Here is a 26104-nt window from a genome sequence, read left to right on the forward strand (position 1 = left end):
ATGTTACTGATGTTCAGCAAGAAGGGATGAACCTGCATTTATATAGTGCCTTTCATGTTCTTAAGATATCTCAAAGTGCTTCTCAATCAATTAATTGCAGCTACAGTTGATAGCAGGCAGCAAGTGGCCAGATGATAGATGGAGTATAAGTTCAACCAGCTTTTGATGAGAAGAAATTTACACTAACATCTAAGTTTAAGCAGTTTAAAGATTGTCTTTTCTAAGGCCCTCACCTCAGCCCCTCCTCCCAACCTGCTTGCTTAGTTGATTAAGTGAGTTGCTGAGCCTTGCAAATCAGCAAGGACCCAGGATTGATTCCCATAACTATGAATCACTGTTTTGAAACGAGTGTTCTTGGACATTAGGAGGTTCATGAGGTTTAGATTTCTGTATTTGTTGAATTAGGACTCGTGCATGTATCTGCGACAACGATGATGCTGTTTTCTTTCGGGTAGCTGACATTTTAGGGCAGTGGATCCCATATAGAAAAACCTGAAAGGCACTGCTGTAAAGAGGAAAGAGTTACATGCTAATATTGTAACATTCCCTTCCACGGAGTTTCAAAGGGGGACTTATACTACAGCATAAATTTGACATCGGTGTTAAAGTTTCCATCTTGCACCAGCACTGTATATATATCTGGAATGAGGCCCCTGGCTTGAGTCCAGAGCAACGAAGACTGGGCCTACCTTCTCTTTTTGGGGGTTAGGCTGTATTTATGATATGACTAGTAATGGTGCAAAAACTGCACTGATGTAGAGAGTAAATGTTACAACTAGAGCTACTGAAGGTGTATGCCAGATTGGAATAATAGAAGCACAGGACATTATTAGCGAAATAGGACACAGTTTTAGATATTTGGCAAGTGCTATTTTGCAGGTGATGAAAAGATGGCACTGCAATGTCCCTCTACAAATTAAGTCTCATCAAGCTATTTTAAGGTACTGACCCAGACTCCAGCTAATGCTGCAAATATTCCAGTTGAAGTGTTTAGGAATTAAATTGATGTTTCTTCCCTTCCATTTCCCTCCCCCAAACCTATATTTGCAGCTTCTTTAGCTTGGTGGCTTAATAATCTAAAACTTGAAAACATTTGTTATTCTCTGCACTTTTTCCACTCTTTTAAAAATAACTATCTGAATTCTAACAATATATGGGGTCTGATTAATACTGAGGTAGTGCTTCCATGGACTTGAGTCTAGATGTCATTACAAGCCAATAGTTTGTCTTTGCAACTCTTGGATGCTTTTCATGAATTTGTGATGCCTCGATTGTTAATTATTCACTTTATTGCTCACACAAGCGGCCCTCCTGTGGCAGTGCTCGAGCTGATTCAGAATCATGCTGTTTGATGTCGCACAATGTACAATATATTGGGGCCACTGATGCATGGGAATGGAATAAGTGAAATTGTGTTTTATATTATAACTGAATTAATGCTATTTTGGGGTTCAAATGATATTATGCCCTAATTAGAAATTAATTTTTATTTAGGAGTGTTCTCAATTATATGCCTCAATATTCCTTTTAAAGTACACGTTCCACTAGAGAAAATGCTGGGTAAGAGGTAATTAGCAGGAAAGGTGAGAGGGGGATATGTTGTTTGGACTTCCAAGCACCAAGCCTGTCCTCAAGAGTACTGCCGGATCCCGAGCCACCTCAAAGTCCACCTTCTCCCACCAGACTTCAGTGTTCCCAGGCCATTATGTTCTCAAAGCTAATCTTCTTCCTAGGCTAGTCCTTTCCCTCTCAAGAATCAACCTCAACCTCTTGCTTCCTCCCAGATACATACCCCGAGCTTTGCCTTGTGTGCCCACGTTTCACATCTGTTGTCCTTGCACAACCTGTAACCCAGCAAACTGTTGCCTCTGATGTTTGTGTACTGAAAGACTTTAAAATGGTAAGAGATTAAACACCTCTTTAAAGGATTGTCATGTGAAGTGATATTCATAGTAAGCTGTGGCTCAGTGGTAGCATTGTCACCTTGAGTCAGAAGCTTGGGGATTTAAATTCTACTCCAGAGTCTGGAGCACAAAATCTAAGTACTTCTGTACACTGTTGAGAGCGTGCTGCACTGTCAGAAATGCTGTCTTTTGTATGGGACGTTAAATGGAGGCCCCATCTACCCCGTCGGGTAGACCGTAAAGATCTCATGGCATTAATTTTAAGAGCAGCAGTGGAATTCTGCCCAGTGTCCAGGCCAGTAGTTATCCTACAACTAATCACAAACAGATTATCGGGTCATTATCCTCTATGTGCAAATTGGCTGCATTTTCTACATTATAACAGCAGTTTCATTTAAAAAGAAAAGTACTTAATTGGTTATAAAGTGCTTCAGGGGATCCTGAGGTTATGGAAGATATATTACATGAATGCAAGCTGTATCTTTAAAAAGGAGTTGGAGAGGTGAGCAGGAGTGATTTTACAGACTTTTTTTTTTAAACTATGGGCAAAACTACAGGACTAATGTAACAGTATTACACAGCGTCATGCTAGGTCCCCACCTGTCAAGAATAAAGCACATGAATTTTGTCATGAACATTAATTTTAAACTGTTACTGGAATGAAGAAAGGACTTGTTAAACAGATCAGCTGTGGCTGGAAAGACATTTGCATATTAACAGACAGTGTCTGGAAGGACAAAGCAGCCATTCCCCGACACATTCAACCCACAATGGACTTTTGAAAGTGGGAGAGTTCGCATTCCAGGTTGACTGCTAAGATGGCCAAAGACACAAACGGACATGGTCAAACCAGCTAGTCACATGACTAACCTGCTGGGCAAACTGAGTTGTTTGAATTTGCAGAGTTTGGGCAGAAAGCAGAATGCTCCTGTACTGAGATCTCTCCTGGCTGGTTCACCATAGCCTCTCCTGTCTGCTCTCATCTCTTCCCCACAAGCCTCTGAATCCACTGAAGACATGAACCCCAAGAGAGAAAAGTCTCCTACAAGGACCCCTAGATACCCTTCTCACCTGGTCATAACAGTCTGTTTCCATTGCATTAGGAGTAGCAACAAAACTATCATGCTTGATGTTCAAGTTATGTTGAAATTACAGCCAATTAATATTTGACCCATTCATAAAATAACTAAACAATGTACTAGTGAGCAAATAGATTGACTCACCTCCTGACTCCCCAAAGACCTCTCCACCACCCAGGCCCAAGTCAGGAGTGTGATGGAATACTCTCCACTTGCCTGGATGAGTGAAGCTTCAACACTCAAGAAGTTTGAAACCAAAGCAGCCCACCTGATTTGTACTCCACCCATCACCTTAAATATCAACTCCCTCCACCACCACTGCAGCATCTACTGTCTACAAAATGCACTGCAGCAACTCACTAAGGCTTCTTTGACAGCACCTCCCAAACCTGCAAACTCTACAATCTAGAAGGATAAGGACAGCAGATGCATTGGAAAACTATCACCTGCAAGTCTCTCACCATCTTGTCTTGGAACTATATCACTATTCTTTCTTCATGGCTGGGTCAAATTCCTGGAACTCCCTCCCTAACAGCATGGTGGGTGTACCTACACCACATGGATTGCAGCGATTCAAGGTGGCTCACCACGCCCTTCTCAAGGGCAATTAGGGATAGGCAATAACTGTCGGCCTTGCCAGCGATGCTCACATCCTGTGAATGAATTGAAAAATGGAACCACTAATTACTATTGGAGCTGGGAAATTGAATGGTGGATTTTGAATGATTCATAGGAAAACTAACTATTCATGAGACACACCAGGATTCGGTATTTGTAGGCTCTGTCTTACCCTCCTGAGAATAATGTGGCAATGGAAATGGTTAGCCAGCATTAACAGCAGGCAATTAATAGTAACAGTCAATATTTGAAGGAAACCATATTTTAAGATCACACTAAAACATGACTGATGGAAAATTATGCATCTATAGAGGAAAATGAATTTGAAATGCTGGAAATCAACAGAAAATATTTGAAACCACACAACAGTTCTGTTGGCTTCCAAAGTGAAAAGGTTGTTTTGACAAAAGGTTTTACCTCCTTTATTACAAATGCTGACATACCAGCTCTTTATATACACTAAATATCCCATGGTTTTGCACAAAGGCAGTGAGGCAACTTATTCGTTTAAATAATTGATGTGGAAAGTAATGTTTGTGACATTCTTTTTAAATGTTGGCATTAGATGGAGTATCTTGTTGCATTTATCAAGTACCTATATAATATTTTTTTAAACTGTAAAGAGATTGAAAGTATGTTTTTGTATTTAAAAATAAATTATTCAGAACTAAATTTTAATAGAAAATTGATCTGACAATATAATGTATTTAAAAATCAATTAAACCTAAAATTTACATAGTTTCTTCTATTTTCATAAAAACAAAAAATGATAAAATATCATTTAAGGGCAGCAAGGGGAAGATGGCTGTGAACAGCATGCAGGCTATGCAAAAGCTCCTCTAGGACCGAGTAATTGTGCTATGGTTCTCTTAGCAAGGCCCAAGAGTGCAAAGCATTGCAGACTGGAGCTCTGGCTCAGCAGCAAGGGGAGTTCTAGAAATCTGCAGCACAAGAAGCAGTCGCTGGGTGAGTGTTTAGTGAGCAGCCAGGCAGATTGGAATGGCTTGGAGCAGATTGAAGGTCGGGGCTGACACTGGCAGGCACGGAGAGGGAACCTTCAAACAGATAGAAGAGTTAAACAGGAGCCAAAGAGCAGGATGGAAGAGCAAATAAATTCAGTTTTAAACTGAAATGGTTTATTTTGTGGAAGGGGAAGATGAGCAGGGTTGATAAATGCACATGGTGGTGCAGCTCATGTTTGTTGGTCCCTGATGATGCAGTGGTCCTACAGCCCCATCTGGTGGTAGTGCTAGTTAGCTGGTGTGATAGGGATCAATGCCTTCATTATTCAGATTAAAATAGGAAAGCATATTAGGAGCTCACCTATAGGCATAACAGGAAATGACAACAGCTAACATGCCCATGGCTCCATTGAAGCACCAAAATTGCAAGGAATTATTGTAGCACTAGAAACCGGCACCAAATGGGTGACGTAACTGGAACACATCGGCCAAAGATTCACTGGAAATTGCATAAAACAGGCGAGCTGTGGACAGTCAAGGGCTTAAGGAGCATCAACCAGCACTCCTGGCTCCACATAATTGCAAGTGTAAAACAGTTCAACTTTGTCAGCATGTTCCAGCAGTCTTGTTAAGGACTACTGGTTAGGCCATTGTAAACCTGGAAAAATTCAGAAAAGCAGGCTCAGCCTTACAACCATTTCACACAGGCCATGGACACTAGCTTCCAATTTGGCAGCTGGCAAGCATTCAGCAAAGATGGGGCACTAGGAATCTCACCCTGAAATTGATACCAATTCTAATTTTTCATCCAAAAATACAGCATCAATCCCATCCCTATTTCCTCAATCACAAACACAAATTTAGAATAAAGAAATGCAAATATGCCATTACAAAAAAAAAAAACCAGCATAGACTTGTGGATTTTGCCACTTCTGGTTGTCGAATACCTCATACAATCTCATCCTCAACTCTGCCCTCGTGTCCCACGCCAGCTCCATCTTCACACCAGTAATGCTGCTCCCAGCCTAGATTGCCTGTAAGCAATACTGTAGTAAAACTACTGCAACTTCTCAAAAGCTCCTCTTTTTCTTCCCATTGTTCTTGAATTCTTAGCAATGTTTTCAGATTGATGCCAGACTTCAGTAGAACCCCCATGAAAGAAATAAAATTCAAATCAGGAAAGTCCAACTGCTTATATAAAAGCAAAATACTGCGGATGCTGGAAATCTGAAATAAAAACAAGAAATGCTGGAACCACTCAGCAGGTCTGGCAGCATCTGTGGAAAAAGCAGAGTTAACGTTTCGGGTCAGTGACCTGAAGTCCAACTGCTTGCCTCATACTGATGGTATTGAAATCAAAGAATCCATGCAGAAGCTTCATTTGACAATATCTCCTCTTGGTTGTTTAAAAGCACAAGTTCAACAAACCTGCCAGATATTGAACAAGAGCCACTTTGTACTAATCTCTTACTACTGTCCTCATCTTTTTAGGCATTACCACCCCAAAATAAACTTTGAAATCTTATCTTTAAAAAAAAAGACAATCATTGGCTGCAATCAGGGCATGCACTGACAACAGCTCAGAACCATTTACCAGGCAGGGAATGTATTTAATTTGGGAAGAGGTAGAGGAAGAGATTATACAATCCTCATTTCAGTTATTTGTTGTACACTTGATAAACTGAAGCACTTCCTCCAAAATTTGTAGGACTCAAATCTGCAAGCCTGTTTAAGCATGTCCAAATAAGGCAAGCAGGGAATACTCCCTGGATAAGGCTGGACCACACAAAATTGGGTTCCATCATGCTGTGGCCACCAAATAGGCTTTCCCAGGCAATTCACTGGAGAGGGGGACTCGAGATCAGTCTTCTGCGCCGCCAGCAGCAACACTCAACTAAGCCCTTACAGGGGTTCGGGTAAGGGTGGAGATAATTAGAAATAGGAGTAGACGACTATACAGCTCATTGATCCTTCTGTCATTCAATATCATGGTTTATCTTCTGCTTCAGCTAACCAGGAAGGAGAGTAGTGGTGGTCAGTAACTTGAAAGGTTATGTAACAGTCTACTGGGATCATGAGGGTAGAGGGAATAGAAGAAAATTATCAATGGTCTGCATAGTTTGAATCTGCAGCTGAGGGGAACAGGAGTGTTCCTCCCAGCTCCACATTCAATTATACTTTAAACACTTCTCTTGTTGGTTGCAGCCTACAGTGGTCCCTTTAAGGGCTACCTATTAAGCCATATGCAAACCTGTTTTTTCTTGGGCACAGCCAGTTGGTGCCGGCTAAGTTAAGAGAAACATAATTAATGAGCACAAGTTTCATGGAAAAAATAGCACTTGGCAGTTGTAATTTTATGAAACATTTAGATTTATTAATTTCTATCTGTACAAATCACAAAGTCATCTACAGATTTCATTAACTACTCCTTTAATGGGTCATTAAAAGATCTCCTGTATGCCACTTAAAAGGAATGGAGTAACATGTATGATTTTCAAATATATAACACTGATGTAAAATGGAGCTGCTTCTTTAGAAAATCTTCCCCTAAACAACTTCATTTCTGACGTACTCTGTTCAAACACTTTGTACTTCTCAGTGAAACCATTATACAACTATTTCCTCTAAGCAATTCATAGCTTTATGGAAACATAAATACTACACATTTTAATTTTTTACTGCACAAAAAACCTTCAACAAAACAAAAATGCAGTTCAATTATGTTAAACTAAAGAACCTACAAGTTATCTTGAAGACCTCAAACTACTAGCTGGTAACAAGTGCAATTTTCAAAGCTTAGTAACCATTTTAGTAATAAATACCAATTTTGAAGTTCAAGAAGTCAATGTAGATAAAGAAACAAAAAGGAAAAATGGTCATTTACTTAAGACACCACACATCGCAAACCTGAATACAGGCATGCCAAATTACAAGTTGTTAATTCAGCAAAAAGAAAAAGCTGTAAATATGAGTCAGTCTATCAGCAGCCTTTCACAACACAATATCCCCAATTTGCACATTATATACAAATTATCTGGTTAAGTATAAATTCCTCACTTGCAAATATACAAATTATCTGGCAAGTACAAACGATCTTGAAATTCAGCTTCGGAATGTATGTGCTGTACTCTGACACAGCATAACAGTCTGCTGTTACATAGCCTCATTGGTTCTCGGCTGGGTTCCAAAAAAAAAAAAAATCAGGAGGCCAAATTAACGTATTTCAAACATTGTAGGGGAATGGTGTGTTTTTTTTAAATTAAAAACACAAATGATGTACATTGCGAGTAGGCTGGTTCCATTTACAACTGGGGCAGTTTGTCGACCGGAGTATCAAATTTAAATTCAGCCGGGAAGAGATCAGCAGCTCGTGGATAGATGAGTCTGTAGGACTGCCTGATTGTGACATCAGCTACGCCGGCAATGTCTCCAATCTCTGCAGGGGGAGAAAAAAGGCACCAATTAGAGATTCTGAATTCACTAAGCTCAGTGAACACACACCTGCCAAAAAAAAGGGGTGGGGCACCATGGGCCACATGCCCAGACTTGTGAACACCAGTTTCCAAGAACTTCTACAAAACATCACATCCAAATGTAAGGGCACATGGAGGGGGGGGCAAATTCAAGTGCTTTTTTCCCCCCCCTATCTGAAATCAGTAAACACTACATTTAGTTTGGAAACAGAAAATAAGATACTCAGAACCTTTATTCTCATCACTATTCCCTCACTGCAAGAGGAATAGAACATGGCTCAAAGGGAGATTCTCACCAACATCTCATTATGTGAGCATTAAATCATTTTTTTTTTTAAAAACTGTTTCATAGATGACCTAACACCATTGGCCAATTAGTCCAGAATAATTTTGTTAGGGAAAAAGAAGTGGATTGATCTTCAGTGCACCTGCATTTCCCATCTCCAGGGTCCGTTATTTTACAGGACTGTTACATTAGGTCCAACTCAAAATGATTATTCTTTACTAGGTTTTAGAATTAGAACATTACAGCGCAGTACAGGCCCTTCGGCCCTCGATATTGCACCGACCTGTGAAACCATCTGACCTACACTATTCCATTTTCATCCATATGTCTATCCAATGACCACTTAAATGCCCTTAAAGTTAGTAGACTAAATACCTTTTTGTGTCCTTTTGTCCGCTGAAGCTTGCGATGCCATATAAATAGCTGCTGCAGCCACAGAAATAGGGCTCCTGCCAGGCACTAAGTCCAGTTCCACAGCTTTCCTCGCAATGTGCGTTGCAGCCATTTGTACCTGTTTAGGCAACCCCAAGTTTGAACAGAACCTGGACATAAAATCTCCCGTAGTGATTAGATCCACGCTGGTTTCCAAAGCTTTCAGAATCAACTTGAAGCAACGGCCTATTTCCTTCTTCGAAATCCTGGACACTGCACAAATTTCTAATAGCGAAGGAGAAATGTTAGTGAAACAAGTATAGACCAACAAAAAGCAAAGATGCTGCTAATGCCAAAGGTTTGAGTTGTGTGGGAGTGTTAAATGACTCAGGAAAAATTAAAGTTCAGGTTATTTAAACTAAAACTGTCCAGTAACAATTTCCAAACACTTGGAAGATGGTCCATCACTCTACCCATCCTGCCCAATATTTAACTACTGACAACAAACCAAGATGGTAATTTCAGCATGGACAGCTTTACTCAGGATTTAATATGAGCTACACAAGATTATACATCAACATTTAAAGAAACAGTTACTGCCTGACAGCATCCCAATGTATTTATGTGCCTTACATTGTGTTCAATTGACTAGTGTAGTCATAACAGCCCCAAATTCATTAAAACCACTGAAAATCAAGACTAGAACAAAAACCTACTTGTTAGGTTGCCAGCAAAACACCCAGCTGACACCAAACATAGAATTTTCCACAGGACTGGAAAGGACAGGGAAATCCCTTCTCACTGAAGTGAGAGCCTGCCAGAGTTAGACCAACACTGAATTTCTCATTTTTTTAAATTATTTGTACCTATGGTTTATATACAGGTATTAGACCCTACACAGGAAATCAGATGTGCACTCATCTGCTCTCCCCACCACCTTGCCAAAAATAAACTGTCTAGCTTACACTGATATATACTATATAACTGGCAAAAAAATGCCGTTAACCAGCCATGTTTAAAAACTCTAGTTTCCATCTTCATCTGTAATGTTCATATCGAGACAGTATTCCAAGGTATGGCCACATTGAGTAACTGTATTGTTATATTGTTAAAGCAACTTAAAAACCTGAATATATTAGGAATCCTCAACCTTGTTCTAGTTTCTTTGGATAAAATTTTGCTCTCAAGGTAAGCAGGCATTATGGAATGGAGCACTTCCACTTAACGCTTGCATCCACATCGAGCAAACAGGTTAAATATGGATTTAAATGCAGAGTAAAGGTTCCTTATACACTACCCAAATATCTAGTCAATTTCCATTTTTAACACCATAGCAAAGCTGCCAGTAAGTGCTAAACGAAGGAACATTTTGTTCTGTAGACACATACCTACTGAGTACAGGATTGAGATGGCTCAAAGTGATTTCACTTTAGGGCCCTTACAGAGAACAGACTCCTATCCCAGCTTTCTAGATTTAAATCCAGGTCCTAGAGGTGAAAGAAGAGTGTTAACTCAGACCACCACCCATGTCCCCTTCCAAGCTCTGGCCAGGTGTCAAAAGCTAGGTCAATTCATTCTTGCTGCAAGCCTTGCATGATTAATGAATGATCAATATGCAACTCAAGGAGAGGTGACCGTCTATGCTCAGCAGTGTATCCTAGTTCTAGAATTTGTTGATCTGGAGAGAATGGGCTTGATGGGCCTTTTCACATTTCAAACCCAAAACTGTTATAGGGAAAGAGTTAAAGCCAGAAATAGGGGGCAAGCTAATACAACTTGTATAACCTGTATTACACCAGTTTCAGCCTTGGCTCAGTGCCAACACATTCACCTCAGCTACACTGTTGGAAGAGCCAACTTACAGAAATGACGTTGAACTGAAACTCAATCTTCCCCCTCAAGTGAATGTAAAATATCCCACAGCACTATTCAACTAACAGCAGAGTTGTCTCAGTGTCTTGGCCAACATTTGCCTGACACCAGCAACAGGTTACCTGGTCATATGCCTCACTGCAGCTTGTGGGACTTTACTGTGCACAAGTTAGCTGCTGCTTTTGCCTACAGAACAGGGACTACATTTCTAAAGCACTTAATTGGCTCTCAAGCACACTGGGATGTCTCAAGGATGGGAAAGGCACTACATAAATGCACATTTTTGCACTACTTTGATATTAGATACTGTAGGAGGTTAGTACTTCAGTAGACTTCCCACCATTTAAAAAATTTTAGAATGTGGGCAACGTAGGCAAAGTCACATTTATTGCCATCCCTAGTTTTGAGATAGTGGTGGTGAACTTTCTAGAACTGTGGTCTGGTTATGATGGCACTTCCACAATGTTGAGTAACAAATTCTAGGATTATGAATCAGCAATAATGATGGAATGGCTATATATAATTGAAGTCAGGATGGTGAGGGGTCCTTACAATATCGCTACTCTGGTCTTTCTTCGAGAGCTCAGAGGCAGTACTGTCAAATAACCTTGGATGCAGTGTATTCTGTAAATTGTATATACTGCAGCCACAATGTGCCAGCAGTGCAAAGAATGGATTATTTGGTCCAGTGATAGGACCAATCTGCTATATCCCCGATACTGAACATTGGAATCAGTGTTTACAGCTGCACCACTACAGACAGGTGGTGTGTATTTCACTGGAGTCTTGGCTTGAACCTTGCAAATGGAGGAGAGGCTTTGAAGGATCAGACAATGACCCAGCCACTGCCCTGCTCTTACAGCCATGGTGTGGATACAGCTCAGCCAGTTCAGTTTCTGGTCAATGATACTCCCAGTGGTGGCATTGTAGGTAAAGTGGGGAGATGGCTAGGTTCTCTTTTGCACATTGATTATGAGACAGCCTGAATACCTGCCACTTGGGTGGCATCCAGACTTGGCTTGCCAGGTCCTGCTGCAAGCAAATATGAGCTTCTTTATTACTGCAGGAGCTGTGAATGGGACTGAACACTAGAATCATCAGCAAACAGCCCCACCTCTGACCTTGAGAAAGAGATTCACAAGCAACTGAAGCTAGAATGGTCAAAAACTTATCTGATGACCTCCGGCTTCTACTAATCACAAGCATTTTCTTTGGGATGGGTATATCTCCAGTCACCAGAGTTTTCCCCTAGAACTTCACAAACTTGCTGCCATTATCAGCCTAATGCTGCCTTGGTGCCGAGAACTGTTACTTTCACCCCTTCTCTAGCATTCAGCTCGTGTCCATGGCTGGCTCAAAGCTGCTAATTAAAAACTGTTAGCATGAACTTCTATGATTAACAGCACAGGAATAATGAAAAAATCCTATTGACAACTATTTGCTGTAAAATAAATTTCTAAGACTCAACTGAAAAAGAGTGCTATAATTTGGGACTAATTCTAGACCCTCTTACCTTTGAATGTTCGTGGTACACCTTCTTGTCTACAGGCAATGTACAAACAGGCAGAAGCAATAGCGTCATTACTCCTTCCCTTTAGGCTTTTTTGTTCATACACTTGTTTAAATAAATTATTTGTTCGATCCTAGTAAGTGAAAAGGCAAGATTTAATTACGTTCAGGTCATTTAATTATCAATATTAAAATTTTATGTGCAATAAATTAATGAAACAAAACCATGACAAATCAAAGGCTATGTGAACTTACAACTATGTTTCTTGGGAGATTTATTCTGTCAGACATATTGCTGATTTCCTTAAATGCATTCATCATTGCTCGGTCAGAGCTACTCATAGTTCGACGATTTTGGTATTTTGCATTCCCAAACTCATCAAAACTTGCTGATCCAGTACCCTGCGAAGAAATGCAAAGCAAATAACGTCCACAAAAGGAAACACCATCTACAGCATGTAAAAATTACAAGCTGCATCAATTACTTTGTTATAAATCTCAACTCCAGACACAATCTAAATGTGAAATATTGGTCCACGATCTATTAAAAATGTAACAAAAACAAGAAATGCCGGAGTCACTCAGCAGGTCTGGCAGCATCTGTGGAAAGAGAAGCAGAGTTAACGTTTCGGGTCAGTGACCCTTCTTCGGAACTGACAAATATTAGAAAAGTCACAGATTATAAACAAGTGAGGTGGGGTGGGGCAAGAGATAACAATATTAAAAATGTACTCTAGGCTCAATTTCTCTGCTTCCCTTCAAAAAGCATCTTCAGAATAGGCTCACTTCTCAAACAAAAGTCACTCACTAGTGCATAAAAAATTCCTACCTCCTTTTACCAATACACAAACAACTCCATTTACCTGCCCATACCTCAATCTCACTTACCAAATCCCTTTTTTTTTTAAAGTTTATTTTAAAATTGTTGATTCAGGAGCATTTGTGTAGAGAGAAACAGTTAACATTTCAGGTCTGACCTTTCATCAGAACTGGCAACGGTTGGAAAAGTAACGGACTAAGTGTAAGGGTGTGGAGGGGGAGGGGAAGAGAGTGGAAGAACAAAAGGGAAGGTCTATAATTGGGTGGAGGGCAGGAGAGATTAAATGACAAAGATGCCAAAGAACAAAAGTCAAAGGCAGTGGTAATAGTTGTAGTAAAAGACAAAGCATTAGTTCAAAGTGTTAATGGCAGAATAATGAACAGCTTTGTCTGAAAGCAAAAACATGAAGACAGTCACATGGTTTAAAAAAAGGTAAAAATGGCAGTCATGCTCTGAACTTGCTAACTCAGTGTTCAGTCCCAAAGGCTGTAGAATGCCTAAATCAGAAGATGAGGTGCTGTCCCAAGCTTGGTTTGAGCTTCACTGGAATGCTGCAGCAGGCCAAGGACAAAATGTGGGTGAGAGCATGGTGGTGAATTAAAATGGCAAGCAACCGGATCAAGATCATGCTTGCAGATTGAATGGAGATGTTCCGCAAAGTGGTCACCCAATCTACGTTTGGTCTCCCCAATGTAGAGGTGACTCCATTGTGAGCAATGAATACAGTATACTAAATTGAAAGTACAAGTAAATTGCTATTTCACTTGGAAGGAGAATTTGGGGCCTAGGATGGCGAGGAGAGAGGTTAAAGGGCATGTATAGCACCTCCTGCAATTGCTTGGGAATGTGACGAGGTGTCGGGGTGATGGAAGAGTGAACGGTCCCGTCAGAATGCTGACAGGGGAGGGAAAGATGTGTTTGATGCTGACATCATGCTGGAGGTGGCAGAAAGTGGGTATAATGATCCTTTGGTGGGGTGGAAAGGGAGGACAAGGGGAACCCTGTCGCGGTTCTGGGAGAGAGGGGAAGGGGTGAGGAAAATGTGTCACAGTTGAAAGCCCTGCCAGTGAGGTGGGCGGGGGGGTGGATCCTCAGTTGAGGAAAAAGGAACACTTATCAGAAGGCCTGTTGTGGAATGTTGCATCAGAACAGATGAGTCAGAAACAGAAACTTGTTCTTCATTGTAGGGGAAGGAACAGAGTCACGTGAAATGATTTAATTAAAAAAGAGGAGACTGGGGAAGGAACAGAGCCATATGGAAATGTGACATGCCCGCTCAAGCTTTGTGACAGTATAAATTGTCTGTTCGATGCATCAGCAGAGTCACAGCTTGAGTTTGCGAGGATGACTCTCCCTGTAGATGCTGAAATAAAAAGAACTGCTTGTATCGACAGACTCTCTAGGTAATCCTTTAAAGAGAAACCTGGAGGGACATTTCTCCTATCGTGTTTTTATTTCGGACAGAGCTGTTCATTATTCTGCCATTCACATCATCTCTGGACTAATGCTTTATCTTTTACTACAACTATTTCTACTCCCTTTGTCTTTGGTGCAGTGACATCTGTGTTATTTAATCTCTCCTGCCCTCCACTCTATCACACACCTTCCCTTTTGTTCTTTTCCCTTCCCCCACCACTTGCTCAAAGCCCATTACATCTCTATCCTTTGCCAGTACTGATGAAAGGTCACAGACCTGAAAAGTCAACTGTTTTTCTCTCCACAGATGCTGCCAGACCTGCTAGTATTTCCAGCACTTTGTTTTTATTTCAGAGTTCCAATAGTAACAAATTCATGCAATTAATTGGATGCAATGTTTTTATTGAGCAATGTCCCTCACATGAACTTTTATTTAACTGAACCCTGCTATGGGTATTCCTTAGAAACTGATTAGTACCAGTCAATTGCAATCCTTACTGTACATCTTTTATGTAAACAAACATTTTAAAAAAAACTTCAGAAAGTCACCCCACATTCCAAGGGCTATCAGCACAATTCCAGTAGGTTAGCTTTTTAAAAAAGAATCACCCTATCAAATTACTTTCCAGTTTCCTCCACCTCCGCACCCCAGACACCAAAGTTAAAATTTGATCTTACAATGCAAATTTTAAAGAAAAAAAAGATTGCCCTAATTTGCACCAAGATTTAGAGCAAAGTAGAGGAAATGTGGAAAACATGCAAAGCAGGACTACACAACCTAGTGAAGGTTAGATATTGTGCTGTTGGCAATGACCAGTTTATTGAACTGCATAAAACTTTCACAAACGGAAAAGGACTTATTTGCAAAGAATAAAGTAGTGAGATATTTTGAACATTGACATACAACTCCATGATCTCCCAAGGAAACAGCCTTGTTCAGAATTCACATCCAAATGATCATTGGAGGTGGCAGTAGAAGCCAAGGTACTTGGAGATATATTTGCCTCACGTCAAGAAAGGTAGCGTATAAGGGTTGAACTACTTTCAGGGATGAGAATATCAAAAGACACCTAGAATCTTTAGCTGAATCTATGCACAGATTGCTATATTTTAGATTATAGTTTTAGGTTAAGTTCTCCTCCCCCACTCAGAGAAGGCAAGGAACTAGCCTGAATGTCAGACTAAATTTAAAATATTGTCTCCCTCCTGAACTACTTCTCGTCAAGTAGACAGTACTTTAAGGGCTTAGTGACTCGTACTGGAGGGTGACCATTGAAACGTGGAGCTGTTGGGGCCATGAAGCTTTTAAAGCTTTTACTGAAAGTTGAGCTGTTCAGCTGAAAAATGGCTAAAGGATAGGATACAAGGTTTGAAACTCAGCTCTGGGTCAAATAAAATAGATATTAAGATTCTGTATAACTTTTTCAGCTTGAGCAAGTAGGTAGGGAAGGGTTGATGCTAGTGGCAACAGTTTAGAACCCCATACAGCACACAGCTGCATGCAAGTCGTCACTAAACCTGAGGACAGCCTTGGAAATGTCCTATACAGCTACGTTTTTTAAAAAATTATTCTGGTAAAGCCCCCCTGTTAAGGAGCTTTCTTTCTGAAATTCCAAATAGCTAATAGATCCACAGAGTTTTACTACAACCAATAATTTGACCAAACTATTTATACAATGAAAGCGTTAATTCAATCTAATAAAAAGGGAATCCAACATGAACTGTCTCCTTCCTGGGTTTCCCCCACATATGTCTGGCCTTCTTATTTACAGAAGGTAGGCAATACTGTCGATGTTGCAGTTTGGGGGGCGTGGGGGGGGAAAAAGGAAGGGAGAAAAGAGAATCTGCTAATACCCACAATTGAAATTCCATTGATACAGAGAAACACCAAATGCCTGCGAAACTACTCCTCATGCAAGGGATCAACATATTTAGAAATGAGGAAATGGGAAAAGGCGGGCATAGGGGAATCTAACATTCCATTAGAAACACAAACTACCGTAAAAACTATTTCATAACATTAGCAGAGATGCCACAGATTAGTTGTTTCTTTATGTAACTTATGTGCCTATTCTGTTTGTCAAACCAGACTCCTACCTTTCCAATCATAGTTGACAGATCACCACCATTTAGCAATGGATTCTGGGCATCACCAACTCGAGATGGATCTTTCGTTGCTTTGTCATTGCTAAATGTTCGCCACTCCGAGCCAACATCTATAACTCTATCACCTGTAGAAAAAGATATCAAGCTTAGCAGGAAAACTTTATCCAAATCACACTAAACAAGCCAAACAGCATCTCTCCAAGAGTCACATGGGCATAAATGCTGCTTGTGATGTTACTCCCTTACTGGAGATACATAGAAGTTACATTTCAATATAATTAAAGCCCTCATTAGATTACCTAGTGTTACAAAAGATTAAATAGTGGCAGAGATACCCCGCTTCAGTCTCAAATGACACCTCTTAGACCCAGTTCACCTTTCAAATTTGTACATTGTACAAGCCGATTTCACATGAAATACTATGTGCACAGTTTTCAGATGAGCTTAAAATAGAAGCCTGTTCTGCCATTCATTTTCTACTTCAACTCCACTTTCTCATCCTATCCCTATATCCCTTGATTCCCTTAGTGCCCAAAAAGCAGGAATAAAAGCAAAATGATAATTGGGCCAAGTCACAGAAGTAATTTAGTTCCAAAATTCCAGTCATAAACTATCATTTCCATAGTGCTGCAGCACTTCCACTGGAGTTAGCAGGATGAGATTTATGTACGTACTTTTCATTATAATTTGGAGCACAGGAATTTACAATTAAACTATGCAAATAAGGAGACAATAAAAATAGAAATTCAACAGAAAACTGACAAGGGAGCTCAGACTCAAGATTTTTTTTTAAATAGATGTGCAATCTGTTCATTTTATGATGTTGACCTTCTGTTTGGATTGCACTAGCCTTGCTAGGAAAATCAATTCAGTTTTAATAAAGTCACCAAGTCGTAACTCATTCTTGCACCTCGCCAACTGCACCAATAACCAAAGGCACTGAGAGTGACTGATGATTTGATCTCATGCCTGCATCAATGGTTGGTTTGGAACAGCTCTATCTCTCTTTCTGCCCATGGGAACATCTCCAAAATGGTGCACTCACTGGAATCGTATGTGCAAAGAAACCTAGTTACCAATTAATTGCACAAGAAGCGAACAATTGAGGATTAAATTTTAGCATCTTTAAGTTTGATTAAAGAGAGAGCAACGTTGGGAATATTCTGTTAGTGTTGATTACAAAACTTTAGTCTAGCTTGCACGAGAACATGCCCAAAATGATGGCTTCAGCTCCAAGATATACAAAATTGCAAAAACAGCTAATGGTAAGGAAAAAAAAAAATCAGAATATACATAAAGCAGAGTTTCAATTTAAACATCCAGCCAGTTTATTAAAGAGAAAATGCATTGGGAATTATAATTTACTTAAAAATATCAGACCAATGCCAGTAATTTATTCAAAACTGCCAACGGAGGTTCAACTTTATTAAATCCAACACATCTAAATAGACATAAAGTACATACATTAGAAAATTAGAAGTGTGGTTTTCAACTTTCCTCCTTCCATTATTTATATAAATTCCCCAATGCATCTTATGTCAAGAAACTAATCAACAGATTACAAGTTGAAACTAAAATTGTCATTTACCAATGATCTGCATATAAACTATTACAATTTTCTTGAAAAACAGTCTGTAAATTCTCAAATGCTCATGCACACCCTAACAATGCATTTACAGGAAAGCACGACAGTCTAAAACGAATGAAAAAAAAAAAATCTTCAAAACAGGTCCAAACCAGATCTTTTAATTCCTTCATAATTGCTATAGTATTTGGTGTCACCCATGGAAATAGATTAAAGATAGCACAATACCCCTGCTTTCAATAAGTAATCCCACTGCATCATTTTAATATTTCAAAACTAAACTTTCCTCATTAGGGAGCATTTCCATTCTCTATTTACGGAGAACACTTTTTAATAAAACAGTAGGTTGCTGAGATCCCATTCAGATGGTTAGATTTTGAATGAAGAATTTTGCAAACCATGACAAACTCTTGCCTATAGTCAGTACTTCATGGTGGCAGTACCATCTGCAGGCAGTGGTGCAATGCAATGAACAACTTGCATTTATATAGCATCTTTAATGAAGTCCAAAAGGTTCTTTACTGAAGTGTTCTCAAACGTAGACATCAGGCCACCAAAAGAGGTATTAGGACAGAGAAGTAGGTTTTTAAAAGGAGCATCTCAAGGAGGAGGGGTGTAGAGAGGCGGAGGGATTTAGGATGGGAATGCCAGAACTTAGGGCCCAAGCAGCTGAAGGCACAGCCACAAATGGTGGAGTAATTAAAATTGTGGATGTGGAAGAGGCCAGAATTGGAGCAGAGCAGATAGCTGAGGATTGTGGGGCTGGAGGAGTAAAGCCATAGAGGGATATGTAAACAAAGATGAGAAATTTAAAATTGAGCCATAGCTGGACTGCGAGCCAATGTATGTCACCGAGCATAGGTGACTGGTGAACAGGACTTGGTACGAATTAGAGGTTAGGGGTAGAGGTTTGGATGTCTGTTTCTGAAGAGTGGAAAAAATGGAAGTACAGCCAGGTGAACATTGGAATAGTCAAGTCTAGAGGTAACAAAGGCAAAGATGAGGATTTCTGTAGTAAAGTTGAGCAGAACAAAGACAGGTGACATTATGGAGATAGAGTCGGCAGTCTTGGTGATGGAGTGATATGTAGCAGGAAGCTCATCTCAGGGTCCAATATGGCACCAAGGTTGTAAACTGTCCAGTTCAGCCTCAGTGGCCAGGGAAATGGAGTTTGTGTTGGGGGCTGCAGACAATAGCTTCAGTCCTAATGTTTAGTTAAAAGAAACTTTGACAGTGATAAATCAGAGATGGAAGGGTTGAAAGAAGTGATGGTGAGGTAGAGCTGGGTTGTGTGGAACCTGATGGAGTGCTCAGATGATGTTACTAAAAACTAGGAGATGCCCAAGGATAGATTCTTGGACCCCAGAGTTAATTATGAGCAAACAGGAAGAGATGCCATTGCAGTTGATCCTCCCTGAAACGAGGGGCATAAAATCTGACTGGGAATCAAACAGAAGACAGCAGTTGCAAGAGATGTACAAGCAGTAAATATGGGGAAAACAGCATTGGATAACATGAAGAGCAATAAGTTTAACTTCACAGGTAAAGTACAAGCCTGCATTTTCTACCTATTCACTGTCAATTTAAAAATAATCAGGTCAATTTCTCAAAGGTGCATTGTATGCAAATCATGAAACTGCAACACCACAGGTGTTGAGGGAATAGTGTAGCCGTGTAACGTTTGGTAAACTAAATGCATCTTTGGACAACTGACAGTGGTTTAGATAATTCCAAGAGTATAAACAGCTCAGGTCAGGAACTTGGCTGCTGGTCAATAGATGCAATGCAGCTTAGGCGTGCACACCCTAGTCTGCATGTATAACAGCGTATTATAGGTGATGGACAATGAACAAACAAACACAGTAGGGCATAGTTATTTTCCTTTTAAAATGAAGAAAGGAATCGATTGTTATTTTAGATAAGTTTTCAGTTCCATAAAACAGCCTCAATTTCAAATAGTAATCAATGCAAAGTGATACAAGACAAAAAGAAATAATAGGCACATACACATACATTTTGCATATAATACATAGATCGATGAAAGTAATGGAAACACTTTTTACCTACTACCAGCCCACATTCAGGGCAGATCATGTCACCAGCACGGTAATCTTCTACCAATATGGCATCCGGATGGTTTGGACATTGCACTCTGGGTAATGGATCCCCACTAAAAAGGAGACAAAAATCAAAAGGCTTAAAAATGCATCAACATAAATATTGATTGTAAAATTAAAATTACAATGGCTTCCATTTCTCAACATGCTTCCCCTCAGCCACATCAGGTTCCACATGTATGGTGACACCAGCTCTACCTCACCACCTCTCTACCCCTCCACGACCTCAAATTTGTCACACTGCTCATCTGACATACAAATTAGGAGCTGGAGTAGACCACTCGAGCCTGCTCCACCATTCAACAAGGTCACAGCTGACCTGATTGTAACTTCAACTCCACATTCTCACCTACCCCCAATAGCTTTTCACCCCCTCCAGTACTAGATGGTCCAACTAAATGTTGGAAAGACCAAAGCCATTGCCTACAGTCTCCATCACAAACTCCATTCCCCCCACCCATTTCCCTGACATAAGGCTGTACCAGGCTGTTTGCAACTTGTGTGTTTGACCCCAAGATTAGTTTTTGTTCACTTATCTGCTCCATCACCAAAGACCACCATTTTCATAACGCCAGACTCTGCCCCTGCCTCAGCTCATCTGCCACTGAAACCCTTATCCATGTCTTTATCTTTATACCTGACTGTTCCAATCCACTCTTGGCTGGCCTCATTCCATCCTCCGTAAACTGGAGGTCATCCAAAACTGTTGCCCATATTTTAACTCACCAAATTCTGCTCATCCATTACCCCTAGGCTTGCTGACTTGTATTGGCTGCTAGTCCAATTAAAATTCTCATCTTTATTTTAATCCTTTCCCATCTCTAACCTCCTCCAGCCAGACAACAGAGATCACTGTGCACCTCCACTTCTGGCCTCTTGGGAATCCCTGATTTTAAATCGCCTTGATGGCAGCTATACCTTCAGCTGCATACACCCCAAGCTCTGGAATTCCCCTCCCTAAACCACTCCACCTCCCCTTTAAAAGGCTCTTTAAAACATACCGGAGGAAGATTCCAGTTACCTGGTGCAATATCTTGCGGCTCAGTGTCAATTTTTGTTTTGACACTTGGATAATAATGATCTGATTAGGCATAGTCAACAGATTTATGAATAGGAAATCATGTTTGACAAACTTGGAGTTCTTTCAGGATGTTACTAACAGAATTGATAAAGGGTGATTGATAAAGGACATGGTATACTTGGATGTTCAAAAGGCTTTTGATAAATTCCCCCACAGGAGGTTGGTTAGCAAAATTAAAGCACATGGGATAGGAGGTAATATACTGGCATGGATTAAGGATTGGTTAACAGGCAGAAAGCAGAGTAGGAATAAACAGGTCATTCTCAGGTTGGTAGGCAGTGACTAGTGGAGTACTGCAGGGATCAGTGCTTGGGCCCCAGCTGTTCACAAGGGGATTTAGACAGACTTAGAGAGGGGGCAAGAATGTGGCAGATGGAATATAATGTGGAAAAATGAGAGGTTATCCACTTTGGTAGGAGGAACCGATGTGCAGAGTATTTCTTAAATGGTAAGAGATTAGAAAGTGTAGATGTACAAAAGGGACCTGGGTGCCCTAGTCAATAAGTCACTGAAAGCTAACATGCAGGTGGAGCAAACAATTAGGAAGGCTAATGGTATGTGAGTCTTTATCACAAGAGGATTTGAGTACAGTAGTTGTGAAGTCTTGCTTGGTTAGACTGCACCTGGAGTAGTGTGCGCAGTTTTGGTCCCCCTGACCTTAGGGAGGGTATTATTGCCATAAAGAGAGTGCAATGAAGGTTCACCAGACTTGTTCCTAGGGTGGCAAGGGGTACAACACAAAACTGCTAAATACCCAACAGGTCCAAAATAGGAAACTACCTCAGAAGTACTCACATTGCGATTATTGAATCTGCCACATTTGAGGTAGATCTAGTGTTTGATTGCCAGTATAAACAAAGTATTATTCATAAGAAAACTAAAGTCCAAATTACAGCTTATTGAAAACCACCAAGTTTATCTTAATCTATAGCAAACTAAAATATATTAAACCAGATCTAGAAAATGATAGGAGATTATACTTCATTTACATAAACAGGAACAAATCAGATAAAAATATCCAACTTATTTAATTGGCACTGCTTATGCATGGATCTAACATTTTAGCAGTTAATTCACTTCCCTTTATCACAAGGCCATAGCCCCAGTGTCCCATCAACTCCCGAGACAAACAGAACAAAAATGTGGGTAAAATGGATTGTAAATATACAGCGCATCACATTAATGTTAATATCAAGAATGTATGCATGATAGTGAACCACAGTTATTTCCTATTGTGATTGTTGTCAGTCCTTCGAAAACAAGGATGGTATCTGCAAGGCTTCATGAGGAGTCCTCGGGTGACTCAGCAGGCCAACCCTGGAGCCACATGTCTTTGGGCAGAGAGGACAAGAGTTGCCGAGAAAGGGGTGGGGAGTTCTCAAGCCAGGGTTCTGAACCCTCCTTCTGATTTCATCTCTTTGCAGCAGAGTTTGTGCTCTGTTACTGAGAGTTGTGGCTTGTTGGATAAGGCACTGTGTGGTTTGTGGCAAGTTCCTCCCACATACTGATGTCAATTTGTCCCCTTTTCAATGAGGCCTTCGGAGAGTCCTTAAAATGTTTTCTCTGTCCCCCTTGAGATCAGGTGCCATCCTCAAGTTCTGAGAAGAGAACTGCTTCGGGAGCCGATTATTTGGCTTGCAGATGCAGTGTCCAGACCAGCAAAGCCAATTGCACATAATGATGGTTGCAATGCTGGAGGAATAACTTCAAGTGAGGTTGCTGGAGTTTGTTCACCTGTCTTCCCACATGACTGAGTATCCTGCAGAGATACCGCTGCTTGAAATTCTCCAGTACCTACAGGTGCCTTTGGTAGGTAACCCAAGTCTCACTTCCATATAGAAGAGTGGTGACAACAGCATTGCAGACTAAAGCCTTTTGTTCCCTTTTGGAGATTTCGGTTGAAGATCTAGTTGCACAATTTTTGGAAGGTTGTGCTAGCACAACTGATTGTGCTGGATCTTTACTTCGATGGTGACCTTTTGAGAAAGGCAGCTGCCAAGATACAAGTGTTAATGACTTCTAAAAAGTAGTTGGAATTGTAAGAGCTTTTCTGGGGAAGGACTTGGAGGATTTTGGTCTTGCTGATGTTGAGAGAGAGACCAACCCTTTCGTATGCAGAGTTGGAGGGGTTAAGGGTGGTCTGATGTCACTTGCAGTGTGAGCCACAACTGCAGTCATCGGCATATTGTAAGTTGTGGGTATGCTGGAGGGTCCCCTTGGTCTTGGTCATCAGCCCAAGATTGAAAAGCTTCCTGTCGAGTCGAAACTCAATCACGACCCCTTGTGGGAGTTGGCCACGAATGAGTTCCATGACCAGGCAGCGGTCAATAGTGGAGAGAGTTGGTGCAACCCCTCAGCCTTGCTTGATGCCTGTCCGGATGCAAAGGGATCAGTCTCCAATCAATGGCAAAGGCCGGTTACTGTCATATCATGCATAAGTCACAGGATACCAAAGTTTGCTGGACATTCAAGTCTTTGGAGAACTTTCTACATGGACTTCATGTTCGATGTGTACCTCAACATTCTTCACAATTACACAACTTATCAAAATAACAACTGTATAGATGGCACATTGTGGGCATAGGTCAAGTATAAAAAAGTTTCAACCAATTTATCTAGAACTATTAATCTCCAAAAATACATTTGTATATATTTAATGCCCTTCATAACACCAGTGTATTGAAATCCTCAGATACTTCAAAAATGGACCAATTCAAACATGGCCATGAGGTTCATTAAGGAAGGCTATGGAACAAAATACTTCAGTTTGCACCAAAGGTCAGCAGCATCATGCATACTGACCAGATACAAACTTAACTCAGGCTTTAAGAGGCTGTGTAAAGTTCTTCTAATACTCAGCAGTCTTAGTCAACTTCAGAAGGACAGCTCCTACTTACAGTACAAATGGCATATTTGCCATACAGGTTATTCTCCTACTCTCAGTGAAATGCAAAATCTAAATGGTAAATTTGATTAGAAAACAAACTGGATGTGAACCTATAAAAAAGGTGGTTAAAATTTCTCAATATGCTAGAAATCCAAAACTAAACAAAATGCTGAAAACACAGTAAACCTGCAAAAAGTTAACATTTCAGGCCAATACCCGATCAGAACAATTTGTTTTGACAAGCGTCATCAATTTGAAATGTTAACTGTTTCTCTCTCCACAGATGTTGCCCAACCTGCTGAGTATTTCCAGCATTTTCTGTTATTTCAGATTTCCAGCATCTTTGCTCTGGTACCTATTGATGACTGATGTGTATTTCCAGCATATTTTTTAATTTGGATATCTAATCATCAGAGCCCTTTCCTATCCTGAGTGGTGTGAAACAGGGCTGTGTTCTCGCACCCACACTTTTTGGGATTTTCTTCTCCCTGCTGCTTTCACATGCGTTCAAATCCTCTGAAGAAGGAATTTTCCTCCACACAAGATCAGGGGGCAGGTTGTTCAACCTTGCCCGTCTAAGAGCGAAGTCCAAAGTACGGAAAGTCCTCATCAGAGAACTCCTCTTTGCTGACTATGCTGCTTTAACATCTCACACTGAAGAGTGCCTGCAGAGTCTCATCGACAGGTTTGCGTCTGCCTGCAATGAATTTGGCCTAACCATCAGCCTCAAGAAAACGATCATGGGGCAGGACGTCAGAAATGCTCCATCCATCAATATTGGCGACCACGCTCTGGAAGTGGTTCAAGAGTTCACCTACCTAGGCTTAACTATCACCAGTAACCTGTCTCTAGATGCAGAAATCAACAAGCGCATGGGAAAGGCTTCCACTGCTATGTCCAGACTGGCCAAGAGAGTGTGGGAAAATGGTGCACTGACACGGAACACAAAAGTCCGAGTTTATCAGGCCTGTGTCCTCAGTACCTTGCTCTACGGCAGCGAGGCCTGGACAACGTATGCCAGCCAAGAGCAACGTCTCAATTCATTCCATCTTTGCTGCCTTCGGAGAATACTTGACATCAGGTGGCAGGACTATATCTCCAACACAAGTCCTTGAAGCGGCCAACACCCCCAGCTTATACACACTGAGTCAGCGGCGCTGGAGATGGCTTGGCCATGTGAGCCGCATGGAAGATGGCAGGATCCCCAAAGACACATTGTACAGCGAGCTCGCCACTGGTATCAGACCCACCGGCCGTCCATGTCTCCGCTATAAAGACGTCTGCAAACGCGACATGAAATCGTGTGACATTGATCACAAGTCGTGGGAGTCAGTTGCCAGCATTCGCCAGAGCTGGTCCGGCAGCCATAAAGACAGGGCTAAATTGTGGCGAGTCGAAGAGACTTAGTAGTTGGCAGGAAAAAAGACAGAGGCGCAAGGGGAGAGCCAACTGTGCAACAGCCCCGACAAACAAATTTCTCTGCAGCACCTGTGGAAGAGCCTGTCACTCCAGAATTGGCCTTTATAGCCACTCCAGGCGCTGCTTCACAAACCACTGACCACCTCCAGGCACGTATCCATTGTCTCTCGAGATAAGGAGGCCCAAAGAACAAGAAGAACAAAGGATATCTAATGCTTCATTAAATCCTTTATCAAATTTACATCAACTCTAAAATTAGCAGTCAATCAAAGCTTGAGATATCAGGTCTATCATCTTTGTGTGACCTTCTGATTAACTGCAAAGACAATGTATGCTACATACTAAAGCAATTTCAAGTCTTTTAAGAGCTCAGCATGTAATTTAAGCAGTGCTATGTAAATATGAGTAGTCTTTTAAAATGCAACTAACATTGCCTTGCAAAAATGGAATTAAATACTATTTGTTTAAAACCACAATTTGATTAGAAGCGCACAATCTGGCATAGAGTACTTTTGAACTTGGTTTGAGGGAGCCTTTTGCAAATATACATTCATGGACCCCCCCCTTGTCCTAGGAAAGGGGAAAACACAATCTAATC

The 26104-nt window shown here is 40.8% G+C and overlaps 1 protein-coding gene across 3 annotated transcripts in view; it reads right to left on the bottom strand.

Moving 5' to 3' along the window:
- Positions 1 to 6909: 6909 nt before the first annotated feature.
- The window catches only part of gtf2b (general transcription factor IIB), a 40355-nt gene continuing 21160 nt past the window's right edge, over positions 6910 to 26104 (bottom strand). For all 3 annotated transcript variants that reach the window (XM_068036722.1, XM_068036723.1, XM_068036721.1), the window contains exons 2-7: positions 20066 to 20172; positions 16409 to 16542; positions 12331 to 12477; positions 12080 to 12209; positions 8698 to 8979; positions 6910 to 7999 (exon numbers count right to left, since the gene is read on the bottom strand). In XM_068036722.1, coding sequence (XP_067892823.1) covers positions 7866 to 7999; positions 8698 to 8979; positions 12080 to 12209; positions 12331 to 12477; positions 16409 to 16542; positions 20066 to 20172 — 934 coding nt within the window. In that variant the 3' untranslated portion in view covers positions 6910 to 7865. The remainder of the gene's footprint in view (positions 8000 to 8697; positions 8980 to 12079; positions 12210 to 12330; positions 12478 to 16408; positions 16543 to 20065; positions 20173 to 26104) is intronic.

This window comes from Heterodontus francisci, chromosome 8, assembly GCF_036365525.1.
Source record: "Heterodontus francisci isolate sHetFra1 chromosome 8, sHetFra1.hap1, whole genome shotgun sequence".
Lineage (NCBI taxonomy): Eukaryota > Metazoa > Chordata > Chondrichthyes > Heterodontiformes > Heterodontidae > Heterodontus > Heterodontus francisci.